Raw genomic sequence first — 15,321 nt, 5'->3', positions numbered from 1 at the left:
TAAAATGTACTCAAGTGAAAATAAAATAAAAGATGAGGATAAAACTGTACTCAAGTGAAAATAAAATAAAAGATGAGGATAAAACTGTACTCAAGTTAAAATAAAATAAAAGATGAGGATAAAACTGTACTCAAGTGAAAATAAAATAAAAGATGAGGATAAAACTGTACTCAAGTTAAAATAAAATAAAAGATGAGGATAAAACTGTACTCAAATGAAAATAAAATAAAAGATGAGGATCAAACTGTACTCAAGTGAAAATATAATAAAAGATGAGGATCAAACTGTACTCAAGTGAAAATGAAATAAAAGATTGGGATCAACCTGTAGTCAAGTTAAAATAAAATAAAAGATGAGGATAAAAATGTACTCAAGTGAAAATAAAACAAACACTGAGGATCAAACTGTACTCAAGTGAAAATAAAGTAAACGATGAAGATAAAACTGTACTCAAGTGAAAAAAAGATGAGTATAAAACTGTAGTCAAAACAAAATAAAAGACTAGCATCAAACTGTACTCAATTAAAAATTAAATAAAAGATGAGGATGAAACTCTACTCAAGTGAAAATTGAATAAAAGATGTAGATAAAACTGTACTCAAGTGAAAATAAAATAAAAGATGCGGATAACACTGTACTCAAGTGAAAATAAAATAAAAGATGAGGATAAAACTGTACTCAAGTGAAAATAAAATAAAAGATGAGGATAAAACTGTACTCAAGTTAAAATAAAATAAAAGATGAGGATAAAACTGTACTAAAATGAAAATAAAATAAAAGATTAGCATCAAACTGTACTCAAGTGGAAATAAAATAAAAAGATTAGGATAACACATTACTCAAATGAATATTAAACAAAGGATGAGCATAAAACTGTACTAAAGTGAAAAAAATAAAAGATGAGCATAAAACTTTAGTCAAAACTAAATAAAAGATAAGGATCAAACTGTACTCAAGTGAAAATTAAATAAAAGATGAGCATCAAACTGTACTCAAATTAAAATTAAATACTAGATGAGGATAAAACTGTACTCAAGTGAAAATAAAATAAAAGATGAGGATAAAACACTACTCAAGATAAAATTAAATAAAAGATGATCACCAAACTGTACGCAAGTGGAAATAAAATAAAAGATGAGGATCAAACTGTACTCAAGTGAAAAAGACGTGAAAATTTGTTTATCATAAATTCGAAAAAAAAAACACTGAAGAAATCAAGGAAAACACAGTACCACAAGTTTAACACTCAATAAATGTAATTCATCCCAAAATAAACCCTGCAGTATGTTTATGTTTGTCTGTTTTTATCTACGTCTAATGTTGTGCACAATTATAAAACGGACCTACACGTTATATGCAGTCTACATCGCAAAAGAAAACCAAGGACAAAGAATAACTCGAACTCAGTTTTTTGTGTTGTAACAATCACGTTTATTTTTTTATTCCCTCGTCACCGCTGTAACGTGCTCTCGAAAGTCATGGAAGTCTCTAATTTGATCGTCTTCTCGAACGTGCTCTCTTTTTAAAAATTTTCTTTTTCCTTACCATTGCATCAGTTTGCTTTCTGCTGGTGATTTTCATATAACCATCCACAACAATGTTATATATGCTTTAAACTCATCTTAAAATTTCATGTGCCCTGTTCGTAAAAATAGTGAAAAACTAGCTTATTTTCTGTGATTTAGAAAATTCGTTCTTATTAGTTCTTTCTCTTAATTTTTTTTTTTTACTCATCTTCATCCCAAACAGAACATCTTGTCACTTGGACGTATGGGTCTACTAATTGGGGTCATACCTAAAAAGATTAAGATGTTGGTGTACGTTGCATTAGAACTTCTGCATATTAGTACATCCAGTAAAGCGGATAGCAGGAAGGGAATTCCAAAGCTTAGCCGTTGTAGGACAAAAACTATTAAAGTATAAAACTTTCTGACATTTAGTGACGTCAACAATGAAGGGATGTGAGTTTTTTTTTTTTTTTTTTTTTTTTTTGCTAAGCGGATTTGTCGGGGATATGTACGTCGAGGGGGCACAATGCAATGAGTTCATCAGAGCACATTCTATTAAAATAATTGTAAAACACGAACAGATATGCAACACTGCGGCGCTGGGACAGAGGTTGGAGCTTAGTTGACAAAATATGACCAATTAGATTGAAGACCCTTTTTGAACTCTGTCTTGAATGTGATTCTTACAATATTTCGATCAAATTAATTTCCGAGTTTCTTCATGGCCGTCTAGCGAATCTGTACGCAATTGCGAAACAAATATACTTTTATGACTGTGCATATCTATTAATTGTATCATCTAACCTTACCCTGAACTAATTATTACTCAGCACATATCCGTTTCACAACAGATCATCTGTTTGCATGTCTAGTATAAGTTTTAAAGAGATTTCAATCGATTGATATTTTAGTTTTAGCCTTACTATTTGCGATATATGCATATGTGCCTGTTTTTATTTGTTTTCACATAAATATTTATTCATCGCCACACAGTCCTGAGTATGTTTCTGTACACTAGTACGATAGAAAGATTCCCGAGTTCAACAAGATACACTTAAAGAAGGTCGGAGGTTACATCGGTAGAGACGCTGTAAAAATAACAGTGAACATAAGAACAGTAGTCCGAATGATCCAAATAATCCGAATTATCAATCCTCATCTAAAAAATTAAGAAAAATAAAATAATGTGGATTTCTTGATTTGAACATTATACATATATATATATACATATATATATATATATATATATATATATATATATTGAGAAAGAGAGAGGGAGAGAGAGGAGAGAGAAAAATCATCAGGCGATGTTGCTTTCCCAAAAATTCAGCCCTTAAGACTGAAACTTACCCATGACTGCGTAGCGATACCTAAAAGTCTATGTAAAAACAAAAAATGTATATCTTGCTCTCTTTGTGTTGAGCACTTTTGTATAAATCACGTTAAATCTATTGGATGTTTTAACTCTGAATAATATTATATAATAATACAAGTGGCGGACGGATGTTTATTTAAATAGACATTTGGAGAGATTAGTTCCGAGCATCGCTTCCGCTGTCGAGGGGTAGAACTGCCAACTGTCATCACGACGATTCTAGGTTCAATCTTGGCTTGGGAGAGGTGCTAGTCTAGCGGCACTGATGAGTTGTGATATAACGAAACAGGACTGTATGTCGATGACTACAAATATATATATATATATATATATATATATATATATATATATATATATATATATATATATATTATTCAGAATAATGAAATACAATAAATCTACTGGTGTGCAAATCCAGTGATTATCGGTCTCAAAAAATATTATTGGATGTAATATTTTATATAAGACTATCCCAGGTAAATAAAATTGCTCAATATACTAGATAGAGCAATGCTAAATCCTGTTCAAGTTTAATATCCTTTTTTTTTTGCTACATCAAATTACACTATTAATCTAACACCTCTCCCTTCCTACTCTATGTTTGAGTTCTGTTAAGGAAGGAAGGTGTGGCCTTTAGAGAATTAATTTGGTGTCATTTGTAACAATGCCCCAAAACAGAGTTATCGCCGGTAGAGTATATAGCAAGGAACGTGTTAACCTCGTGTCAACTTTCTAATTTACTTTGACTTTAATGGACTGCTTTCAAATAAAAGACAGACTTATTTTATGACGATTTACAAACTGGGGTTACAGTAGACGCATCATTCTACAACGAAAAACAATACCGGATTTCTCATATGAGCAAAATGTGTTTTGTTTAACGGTTGCGTTCAGAATTCCATATGTCCTGTTCTAAAGGAAACATGATTCTCATCTGAGCTTCAATCTATGGAACCAGCTTGCCGATCTTTCACAAAAACTCGTCTAGTTAGAACCACTATCAACAATTTATCCAAGTTTTTTTTTACATAGGCGTCACCACTTATCAAGGCCGATAGGCCACTCAAGGATAAGGGTTAAAATCTCTATGTTTGCCTAAATTTAAACGAAAATTTCATGGAAAAGCCATTTTTTCATAGAACTGCCCCCTTATGGGACTATGTTTCTTTACCCTGCTTTCCAGCTGACTACAATATGGTCGTTTTCAAGTCCAATTTAAACAAGTTCTTGTTGGTACATCCTCTTAAATAATCAAATTATACCCAATTTTCACCACTAAAGGTGATGTCACTCTTGTCCAGGTGACCACCGTACACACAGCAAGCTTATCCTTAAGTAGCCTTCAGGCTTTGATATTTGGTAATTCCCTTGTAAAAAAAAAACTACTTCTGACGAACTTGCTCTTCAACGTAAATACCCCCAATCCAGCAAGCAAGCAGTAAAACCCCACATTTTAACATACTGGTACCAAGATACCAGAAAACTTTCCAGTCATCTTACATCGATCTGCTTGCTAAATTATGTAAATTATGTTAAAGTTAACGATATGAGATTGATTTTTAAAGTACAATATCTTTGTTGAATAACGTAATTACTATGCCAGTTATGCCATTAATGTGCGTCGTCAATTGATGATGTAGTTTCGCTGTAGCTTTCAATTTCCCGTAAATCGCCAAATAATAAAAAAAAAAAGCATTATCACTATAGGGACTACTCACCAGTAAATAAGCGGATGGCTCACATGTCAAAAAATATTTAGTGCTTCTGCAATATAATTGAGATTACAAACAAATGTGTTTCAGGTAAACATAAACACTATTCGATAAAATTTAGTATGACTTCCAAAACTTATAAAGATGATTCAATAAAAATAAATGTCTGACATTTTCTTCTCTGAAATGGCAGACTTTACTTGAAAACAAGGAAAGCTGAGGAGATAATGTTACCAACCCTAGATTTTAAGTATTTTTCTATATTAAAGCATGCAATAAAACGCCATAATTCGATAAATTTTATTTTTTATTTGTATTGATTTAAGATATTGAACATTTTTCGTTATTTATTTATTCATAATTTATATTAATATTGACATGAGATGTAACTTCGTAATAGTGTTTGTACCGAAAACGCATTGGTTTTGAATAAGAGTAGACTGCAGAAGCACGCAATACTTTTATGGACCATGCATTCAATTATCAAAGCTATTTAACAATAATATCTAGATTTTCTTCTTTATAAACTGGAAACTTGTTTAAAAAAATAGTGCAATGTAGTTTAGAAGTTATCCCCCTATCAAAATGCGAATTAATAGAGCTTTTAGTCATATACAAATGAAGAAAGTGTTTTATATTTTCATATGATGTTCAGAGGTAACTCGTGTCTAGTCAACCGGACAACTAGAGGTAGCCATGTTTGTGCTAAGGGAAGGGGTCGGAACATACTGTTGGCTGAAATGGAAAATGAAATTATCGTCCTTAGAAAAAGGAATTGATTTCCCCAATAACGAAAGAGAATAAAGCATAAATATGCAAATTGATTAGTCAACATCGATATCAATCAACTGAAATAACGCCACAAAGACGGAAACCTCATGGGAAGAAACATACAATATATTCAAGCTAAAAAGTTTTTCGTATTATCACACTTATCTACAGATGTATACACACACACATACACACACACACGCACACACACACACACACACATATATATATATATATATATATATATATATATATATATATATATACAAGACTCTATACTTGTTTTTCTGCATATTTCCTAACTCTATCTCTTTCGAAACTAAAAGAGGCCTAAAATGATTGTATTTTTCGCGGACCGTTCTTTTATGGATCTGTAGCCGGTTAAAATAATTATAAGATGTGAAAAAAGGGTCAAAATTGAAAAATCGTTGTACATCTTGTACATTCATCTTAATTAATTTTAATCGGTTAATATCTGTGTCACATTGGTAAAGTGGTGACGTCACCAGCTTTGAATGTTGCAGTATAGCTTTCGGTTTCGATTCTAGTAGATGGCACCCAAATACTTTTTTTTATTTTGAAATCACGGCTCTATAATAATATATCCGAAATCTGGACGAATTAAAATATCATATTTAAACGTATTTTACGATCGCCCCTCCGCTAGTATATATATATATATATATATATATATATATATATATATATATATATATATATATATATATATCGCACGCGTCGAAAAAAATTAAAAATGTGCCCAATCGTAAGTTTTACAGAAATTAAGATAAATCATTTTCTTGATATCATTTACATTATTGGGTTTGTTGGAGATACCCAGCACTCACCCGTCTGGCCATTCTTGTAGAAAATCCAATTGTTTATATTCCAGGAACATTTATCAGTCTTTTTATTATCGAATAGGACCAAATAAGAGATCAATTTTCCAATAATATATAATATCACACACTCGGACACACACACACACACACACACACACACACGCACATATAGTGTCATATTAGTATTTATTTATACAGATATGTAGAGGCTTAGATAGACTTGCGTGATAATGTTTCGATTTATAGTTATTAATAACTAAGATTCTATTAGGCATAAACAGCAGATTACGGAGAATGAAGAAAATAAAAAACAAAACAAAAACCGTCTGGGTCAAATTGACGTCCCCTTCTTTTAGTATAGCTTCCCCTTCACCACTCTCCTTTCGATCATGTCTACCACCAAATAACATGCTCTGCCCCCCTCTCTCTCCTTTCCCCTTTCTATATAATTCGAGAACAAACACATATTTAACACACATATAACTTGCTGAACTTTTGATCTCAATACTTAGTAACGGCTTTTTAAATATTACTTGCCGGTGGGGGGCACCCAGCTTATCCCGGGGGTAAAGTACGCTTAAATATGATATTTTAATTTGTCCGGATTTCGGATATATTATTATAGAGTCGTGATTTAAAAAGTAAAAAAAAAGCATTCGGGTGTCACCAGCTAGAATCGAATTTGTAGAATAAAAATCTAGTGACGTCACCACTGTACCAACGTGACACGCATATGAACTGATTAAGAATTAAAAATTGAAAATAAACTAAGATGAATGTACAAAATGTTTAACAATTTTTTTTACCATTTTGGTGGCATTTTGTGCCCTTAACAAGCATTTTAATCGGCTAAAGACCCATAAAAGAACGGCCCATAAAAATTCCAATCATTTGAGGCCCCTAGTACCACTCTGCGACTTTTAGTTTCGGAGGAGTTTTAAAATATGGAGACAGACAGAGAGGCATATAGCATTTTATATATTAGGTTTTAAAACCGAATCCCGTGACTTCCACTCAATATCTAAAATTGTTTTCTTCTCCGCTTACCAAATTGAAAACATAAAGAAAAAGAAGAATGTGGTTTACTTGATAAGATCAGTATTATTAATAACTAGCCTGGGTGACCGGCGTATCCCGGATGTTTGGAGGTGATGTTGAGCAAAAAAAAAAAAAAAAAAAAGAAGAAAAGTAGTAGTAGTAGGCAGGCAGGCTCGAACCCGTGCCTCGAAGGCAGAAAAGAAAGTGAAAACAAATCTAACGTCTTAGTCGATGTCTCCATGACGCAACCGGAAGTCAAAAGCGTTGAAATTAACCGAAGTCATTCCAGCGGTGACGATGACTTGCTAAAATGACAGCGAAAAAAAATCGACCCCTCATTGTACAACACGGCCGAATTTAGGGTGAAGGGATTAATGTTTTTGGCCAATTTTTCGATATTTGTCGTCCGATCCGTCGGCCTTCAAAATGACACCAATCTTGTCAGGATCAGTCCCTGTGTCGAAAGTCTTTGCGAGACATACACACATACATACCTTTAAACAACCAGGTGAGATGTATATTATAGATTATGGATAGATACATTGTCATGTGAGTGTGTCAAAGATTTTAGTCCTGCATAACAGATCTAATGTGCGTATTGCCAGAAATGAGGGGACATTTTACCATCTGTTTAGAAAAAAACTAAACGACAAGGATTAAACAACGGAAGACAATTCGTCACTCACAAGATCACACCAGTAGACGACTGTTGAATTGCAACAGCAGCAGTGACACTGAAATATTGATTCCATTGAGGCAATATGAAAAGGTTCCCTTGTTTTAATGTATCTTTTGGCGATAACCACCAAACGTTCAATGTATTAGCTGACTAAGCCGCAACAATTAACATTTTGCCTGAAGCAGATTTCAAGTGCTTAAGACCAACACTCCGTCTTCGACCCACAAAAATAACCCCTGAATTTGGTGTCAAGGAAACCACCCCAGTTCTAGATCAATTCAGCAGTCTTCTCGGGGTAAAGGTCATCTCTCACTAAACTTACATAACCGTAATTAAAAAGTTAAGAAAAAGTATTACCGGCTTGGAAACAAGTAAAAAGCTTAAACTACTGTCAGCAAACAAACTTCTAAGAAACCACATCAGTAACACTAATACACAAATATACCTTCAACCATAAAGGCTCTGAGAGTTTACACAAATCTGTTCAGTGACCTAGATAAACCCGGACAAAAAATGTTTACCTACGCATATATCAATACATACCGCCCATTGCTCAGAGACCATAGAATCCCGTTTCATGTGTGAAAAGATATAAAATCACTTGCAGATATTAAAGGAACCATCATCATCATCATCATCATCATCATCATCATCATCATCATCATCATCATCAGTGATGACAGTCTTTGTTTTGGATCTCGCCAGTATGATAACGACCAAAATATCGACGTAAATATTCTAACAATTTCGCGAAATCACTTCATTCTGAATGGCAAAAAATGTGAATATTACAAGAGGCCATTGGAATTTCTCGGACACACATTCAGAATCAGCCCAAGCAAACTTTTAAATAAATACAACACTTGAAATTAAAAAAAAACTCGCCAGAAGCTTGTTAGGGATGGCTAAATTCTATGATGCCCAATTCATTTCAAACTATGCAAATCTAACCCATGAACTACGTAAATTAACAATAAAATACGCAGTAGTTGTGGATTGAATGGCCCGGTGAATGCCTAAGAAAACCTCAAGGACTCCCTAAGAAAAGTAAACACCTTGACTGGAACAAACTCACCGATGCCAGTATTCAAGACATCTCTACCGTACTGTCACAGAATAACGAGTAGTATATTTTACAAGTCGAGCACTATCCACAGTTGAACAATGATACTTCCAATTAGAACGTGACACACTTTCACATACATATGTTCTGAGCCCCATTTACTGTCAATACAGATCACAAATCCTTTACCAATTTTTAACAATATCCGCTCCCAACTATCAGCACATATGAACTAAACCATACGATTTAACTGTCATATACCAACTAGGTTACAACAACCACGCTAACTATCTCACCCGTCATCCAATGCACCTGCCACCAAGTAAATAACATGATTATATAAATTCAATTTTAACCCTCAAAACAATGAAAACTGATTAACTTGCAATAGCAACTGCATATGTCAATGTCACACTTATTTTAAACATACGCATACAAACTTCTGTAAAATTCTAAAACCTTGGGGTCAGATCCTGAGTTCACAGTCATCAATTGTAACCTTTAGTTTAGGGTATGGGTTCTCAACCGGGGTCCACATGGACTCTAGGGGTCCATGGAATATTTCTAGGGGTCTACAGGCAAAACATAACAAAAGGGGGGTCCACAAAAATATTTTGGTGGTCCATGAAGAAAGCCAACTCATGATAGATTTTATTATTTAAAATTTAATTTCTATTGTAATTTTGTATAGTTTTCTTTTTCAATCATTCAAGTTATTTAAACTATAATATTTCTATTTACCAGGATTACCTCAAACATTTACCTTGCACTCTGTTTCTAAACATGTTTTATTTGTCGAAAATGTTATAAAAATGAATAGCAATATATATAGTTAGATATTATGAACTGCAGTAATTGTATTACCAGCTGTGTATATATACAATATATACATACCCCCACACATATATATATATATACATATATATATATATATATATATATATATGTATGTGTGTGTATGTGTGTGTTTCAGACATCCCATGGCTACTTCAAGTAAAAAGAAGTACCGACAGCACTCCGTTGAATATTTGTCTTACGGATTTATTCCAGCACCACATAATGAATCGAAACCAGTGTTCCTCATATGCATGGATGTAATTTCAAATGATAACATGAAATCTTCTAAGCTAAAATTCATCTAGAAAAAAGCACACAGGAAAGAAAAATAAACCAGTAGAATACTTTTAAAAACTTTGTGATGATTTCCAAGTTCGAAAAACACTGTCTTAAGTGATTAATAACAAAGTGAGTAAAAGGTGTGATGGTTTACTGACATGAAATATGAAATTAGAAAAATAATAGCAAAGGCAGGAAAACCCCATAATGTTGGTGAAACAGTAATTCTACCAGCAGTGTTTGCTATAATTTCGTGAGTTATGAAACAAAATGCCAGTGAAATTACTAATTCCATCCCTTTAAGCAACTCTTCTGTGTCATGACACATTGAGGAAATGGCAGAGGATGTAGAAAAACAATTGATAGACCATTTGCAAGTGAAACAGTTTGGCCTTCAACTTGATGAATCCACTTTAAGAGATAATGACGCCATTTTATTAGCATATGTTAGATTTAACAGTGATGAAGGACCCTAAGAGGAAATGCTTTTGCTAGAAGTCTTGTGGCAGACACAAAAAGTAAAACGATTTTTGCTGAAGTTGTTACTTATTTCACGGAAAACAACATTCAAATGAAAAATATAATCGCTTGTGCTACTCATGGTGCACCTTCGATGGCAGGCAGATACAAAGGTTTTATTGCACATTTTAAAAAAAGCTGTCCCGCAAGTATATTGTATTCACTGCGTGATACACCGTCAACACTTACTTGCAAATAAAATGAATGCACGTCTGCATGATGCTCTTTCTAGTCGTAATACAAGTAGTTACCCATATTAAATCAAATTCTCTCAGAGACCGCCTTTTTCATGAATTATGTAAGCAATGGAGAAGAGTTTGAGTGGCTTGTATTACATACAGAGGTGAGATGGATATCAAAGTGGAATTGTCTTCAGCATTTCATTGCATTTGGGATTCTATTGTTTCCTTTCTTGCTAAAACACAACTTGGAGAACAGCTGCTTTCAAATAAATGTGATGTGTTTTTCTTATCAGATATATTTGAAAAACTGAATTCACTTAATAAACAGCTCCAAGGAAAAGATTCTGATCTGATACCTAGTAAAAATGCTATTGCTGCTTTTCTGAGGAAACTACAGTTGTATATGAATAATATCAGGTGTCATGCATTTGAACAGTTTCCTTGTTTGACCTCTGTTAGCAGCGATTTGCAAGATGAAGATCTTGCATTATATGCTGAATATATGGAAAATACGCATGCAGATATGCAAACTCGATTTAGTGACCTACTCATGATGGTTATACCGACTTGGGTTTCAGTTCCTTTCGAAGTTAATGTTGCCGATATAGGCATATCTTTGCAAGAGCCTCTCATTGAATTACAAAGTGATGAAATTATGCGTGCAAAATTCAAAGATGGAAAGTACAATGTATAGAAGACAAATGATGTTGCTTCAAAGTACCCTTTGCTCTGGGATAAAGCACAGCTCTACGTTATTGCTTTTCTAACATTTTATCTTGTTGAATTGAGATTTAGTCGTGTTTCTCAACTGTTATCAAAAGCTCGCAATGGGCTTGACATTATTAAAAGAGGAGACCTTCGACTATCATTAACATCGAGAGAACTCGCCGAGCAAAATCAACCACAGAGATCTCACTGAATAAAAATGCCTACCTCTTTTCTTTTTTTTTAAATTACACATTCCACTTTAAATGTCTATCAAAAATTTTAACTAGTGTACATAAATGCTGCAGTGAATTCAATTGCCTGAAGAGCTCTGATCTCCATCGGCTTGACCATGGAAGAAACATTGTAATATTGTCATCCAAGATATTGGTAAAGAATTATTATCACTCTAATTTAGATTATTATTATTATTATTATTATTATTATTATTATTATTATTATTATTATTATTATAGTTGTTGTAGAATACTTTATTTGTATATATTTAATTTATTTAAATTAGTTTTCATTTAAAAATAAAGCTTAATTGTATAATATATCTTTGATTATTAAAACCTCCAAATTTATATTAGTGAAAAATAGAAGATTGTCTTATGACTAATAGTTATGAAGCGGTCCACCAAGATAAAAAGCAAGGAAACGGGGCCAATGAGTAAAAAAGGGTTGAGAATCACTGGTTTAGGGTCTTACCAAATATAACGTTCAGCCCTAATCGGTTATAGAGTCATTTAGCACTTGCGGGCAGACACTACACGTGACTTTTTCTGACATACCAACGTTGTCTTAGTTTGATCCGGGTCACAGTCTCCATGCTCGCTTGATCCGGCAATTCTTGTTATTTGTCGTTTCTATGGTCAAAGTAATCATTTCTTCTCATTACGTTCCGTGGTGCCTCTATCCAACAAAAGAGCGTTCTTCGGCATGGTCGGTTTTGAATCACAGTTGTATATAATATAACTGTAAAAGCTATTATAAACAACAGACTAATAGTAAGAGAGAGAAGCAATAATCAATTATAACACTATAAGAAGGAAAAATGAAGAAAAGAAAATGGAAAGCCCTTTTGGTCTGTATTATGAGTATATGTTTTAAACAACTGTCAACGGGTTTAACAAATCTGTAAAAAATGTTCTGCTCAACAAAAATAATGACGAAAGAAAAAAGACAGAACAATAAAGTTGTACCACAGCTCTCTGTAATTTAAGATGGCTTAATCACTAAATTCATATAATCTGCTAACGTCATTGACGTTGATCCTGGGAATCTGGTCATAGGTCTCGAGAAACAATAGAAAGTATATAAAGTCTAATGACAAAACCGTTTTCAGAGATTTAGCAGAGAAGCTAACAAACGACAAAAAAAAGCTCAATAATTCAAATATGCAACCGTTGAATGTTACCAAACCCAGGATAAGTTACTCTTCTATCTACCTGGACAGGTTTTGGATGTTTTAATGGGATCTAAAGCTTATATTCGGTTCGAAAAACAAGTTGTTTCGAGTTGCTAAAGTATACAGAAAAATCGAAGCAATAGGTACGGGCAAAAATAATTGAACAAAACAGAAACCCTATGCGTTTTAATGAGGCTTACCATGATTATTTTTTAGTTTACATCTGAGTTTTAATTGTGCTTGAAAAGTAAGAGACCAAACTAACAGAGAAAAAAGTGTATATTTATGTTTTTAAAAAATTCCAGTGAAAAATGTACATGCGTACAAATAAAGTATTGAAATATTACATTTATGCTAAAATATTACCTTTATAATAGCATGGCATATTTTTTTTGCAATCATTTATTTTTTAAATAAAAATATTGAATCAATGTGCCATAGAAGACCAAAATGACTCACAATTAAAAAAGTTGATTTTTAGGGGCTGATGTGGAGGAATATCACAATATAGTTTGTCACCAGCAAATAGTTCTTAAGATATTAAGGCCTTCATTATCCAATGTATTCCCTATAGTTTTTACTGCTGGTCATTCTTAACATGGGGGGGGGGCGTATTTAGTATTGTTTGGAGCATACGGCAAGTGTCTTATGTAACAAGAAAAAATGGCGGCCACTTTAGTATTAGATAAAATATGGGCACATGGATTGCTTAATATCATAAAAGTACTTGTTGATAACAAATTTAACTGTGATATCAGTCCATACCGTACCCAAATAACTCTAAAAAAATAAACATTTTAAAGGTAAATCTTCATTTAGTACTATGTGACACATTAACCCAACATGAAATAAACAATTCTTAATTCGATAATATAGTAAGTTCGAGAAAATTATTTTTTCTTCGAGTGTTACCTATCTTTTTTCATAATGCCCCTAAAAAATTTAAATATATTTCTTAATTGTTATAATCAATCATGTTTTATTTTCACAAAAAAGTATAATTAAATTCATGCATTTTTGTTTTCTTGTATTTAAAACTATAAATTTAGTAAAAGAATGTTTTGTTTACACAAAATAATGGATTTCCAGTAAGATAAAAAAAATGGTTAATTTTATTCCATGAACGTTACTTAATAAATGCTGTAAATTTTAGTAAAATTGGTTGATTTCCTGACAATTATTGTTGTGTATTTTGATTTGATTTTGTCGTTCTTTTTTGTTAAAACAAGGCCGATAGCCATTAGTCGCGTGCTCTCATGTAATGAATAAATGCGTGAAGTTAGGATTGACATGAAATTCTAAAAGATAAATTAAATGACCGAAAAATGGGCTGAAATGTCTTAAATAAATAAAAAGTAAATGACTTAGAATGACTTTAATGAACTTTAATGAATTGAATGACCTTAAGAATGACTTGAATGCTTAAAAAATAACTGGAATCCTTCCAAAACAACTTGAATGAACTGGAGAATGACTTGAATGGCTTTGAGACTGACTGGTTGTAAAGTGGGTGATCATTTTACATTAAATTAATACAGAAAAGTGATACCCCACTTTATATCACAATAAGTACAGCATGTAGCAGGAACAGATACTACACTTTGATCTTGGCCAAAAAGGCAAAAAGGGTATTTCTTTGCTCCCCCACCGAGCAAATTAGGCACAAGGCCGATTTTTAATGTGAGGAGTGAAGGGGAAGTGGGGACCAACTCCCCGGGGAGTAGAGGAGCTGGATAGTGACAATTGGTATGAAGGGTTGCCCCTACATTGTCCAAGGTCTTATATGTGGAATTGCCCCACATATGGTCTTTGCTTGCAGTATCTACCGGAACACATTCTACACCTTGATCTTGGCCAAGAAAAGCTTAAAAAGCTAAGAACAGCATCTATTAACAACAGACCTTTGATCTTAATTAAAAAGGCCAAGCACAAAAGTGTTACGGACAGACTGAGTGACTTATAGAGTCGCTTGCACGTGACTAAAAATTGTTGTTATTTTTGATTAAAAAATATTTATCGTTTAATTTTAAGTTAATTGTTAAATATTTGTTTATTGTCTAAATTCATATTTCATATTTTGCAACATTTGATTGTCTTCTGCTTCAAACATACGTGCTTTTACATGCATAAGTTTTTAGTTCAGTTTTACTTTAAATCGAATCGTTTTCTTTTCGTTTTTTTCTTTTTAACGTATTTTATTCTTTAAGATCCATGAAACAACGAAATGTTTTATTACTTTTAACCCATAAACTTTTCCGTTTTGAATTGTTTTTATTTTTATTTTAAATATAAATAATTTTCAGTAGAAACTATCAAGCTCCTTATTTTTCTCTTTTTTAATGGAATCTTCGAGTTTTCTGATGCTTTTTGTAAAATCTTTTGATTCATTACCGACAGTCT

At 32.8% G+C, this 15,321-nt stretch overlaps 1 protein-coding gene across 1 annotated transcript; it reads left to right on the top strand.

Annotated features, from left to right (window-relative positions):
• Positions 1 to 10,971: 10,971 nt before the first annotated feature.
• On the top strand, positions 10,972 to 11,499 carry LOC145294188 (zinc finger BED domain-containing protein 5-like). Its single transcript, XM_080141298.1, has one exon. The coding sequence runs from the start codon at positions 10,972 to 10,974 to the stop codon at positions 11,497 to 11,499; it is 528 nt and encodes a 175-aa protein (XP_079997424.1).
• The last annotated feature ends 3,822 nt before the right edge of the window (positions 11,500 to 15,321 follow it).

The sequence above is a fragment of the Euprymna scolopes genome, chromosome 15, assembly GCF_053919585.1.
Source record: "Euprymna scolopes isolate OS-2025 chromosome 15, ASM5391958v1, whole genome shotgun sequence".
NCBI classification, from domain to species: Eukaryota; Metazoa; Mollusca; class Cephalopoda; order Sepiida; family Sepiolidae; genus Euprymna; species Euprymna scolopes.
This window is presented reverse-complemented; position numbering and strand designations above follow the sequence as displayed.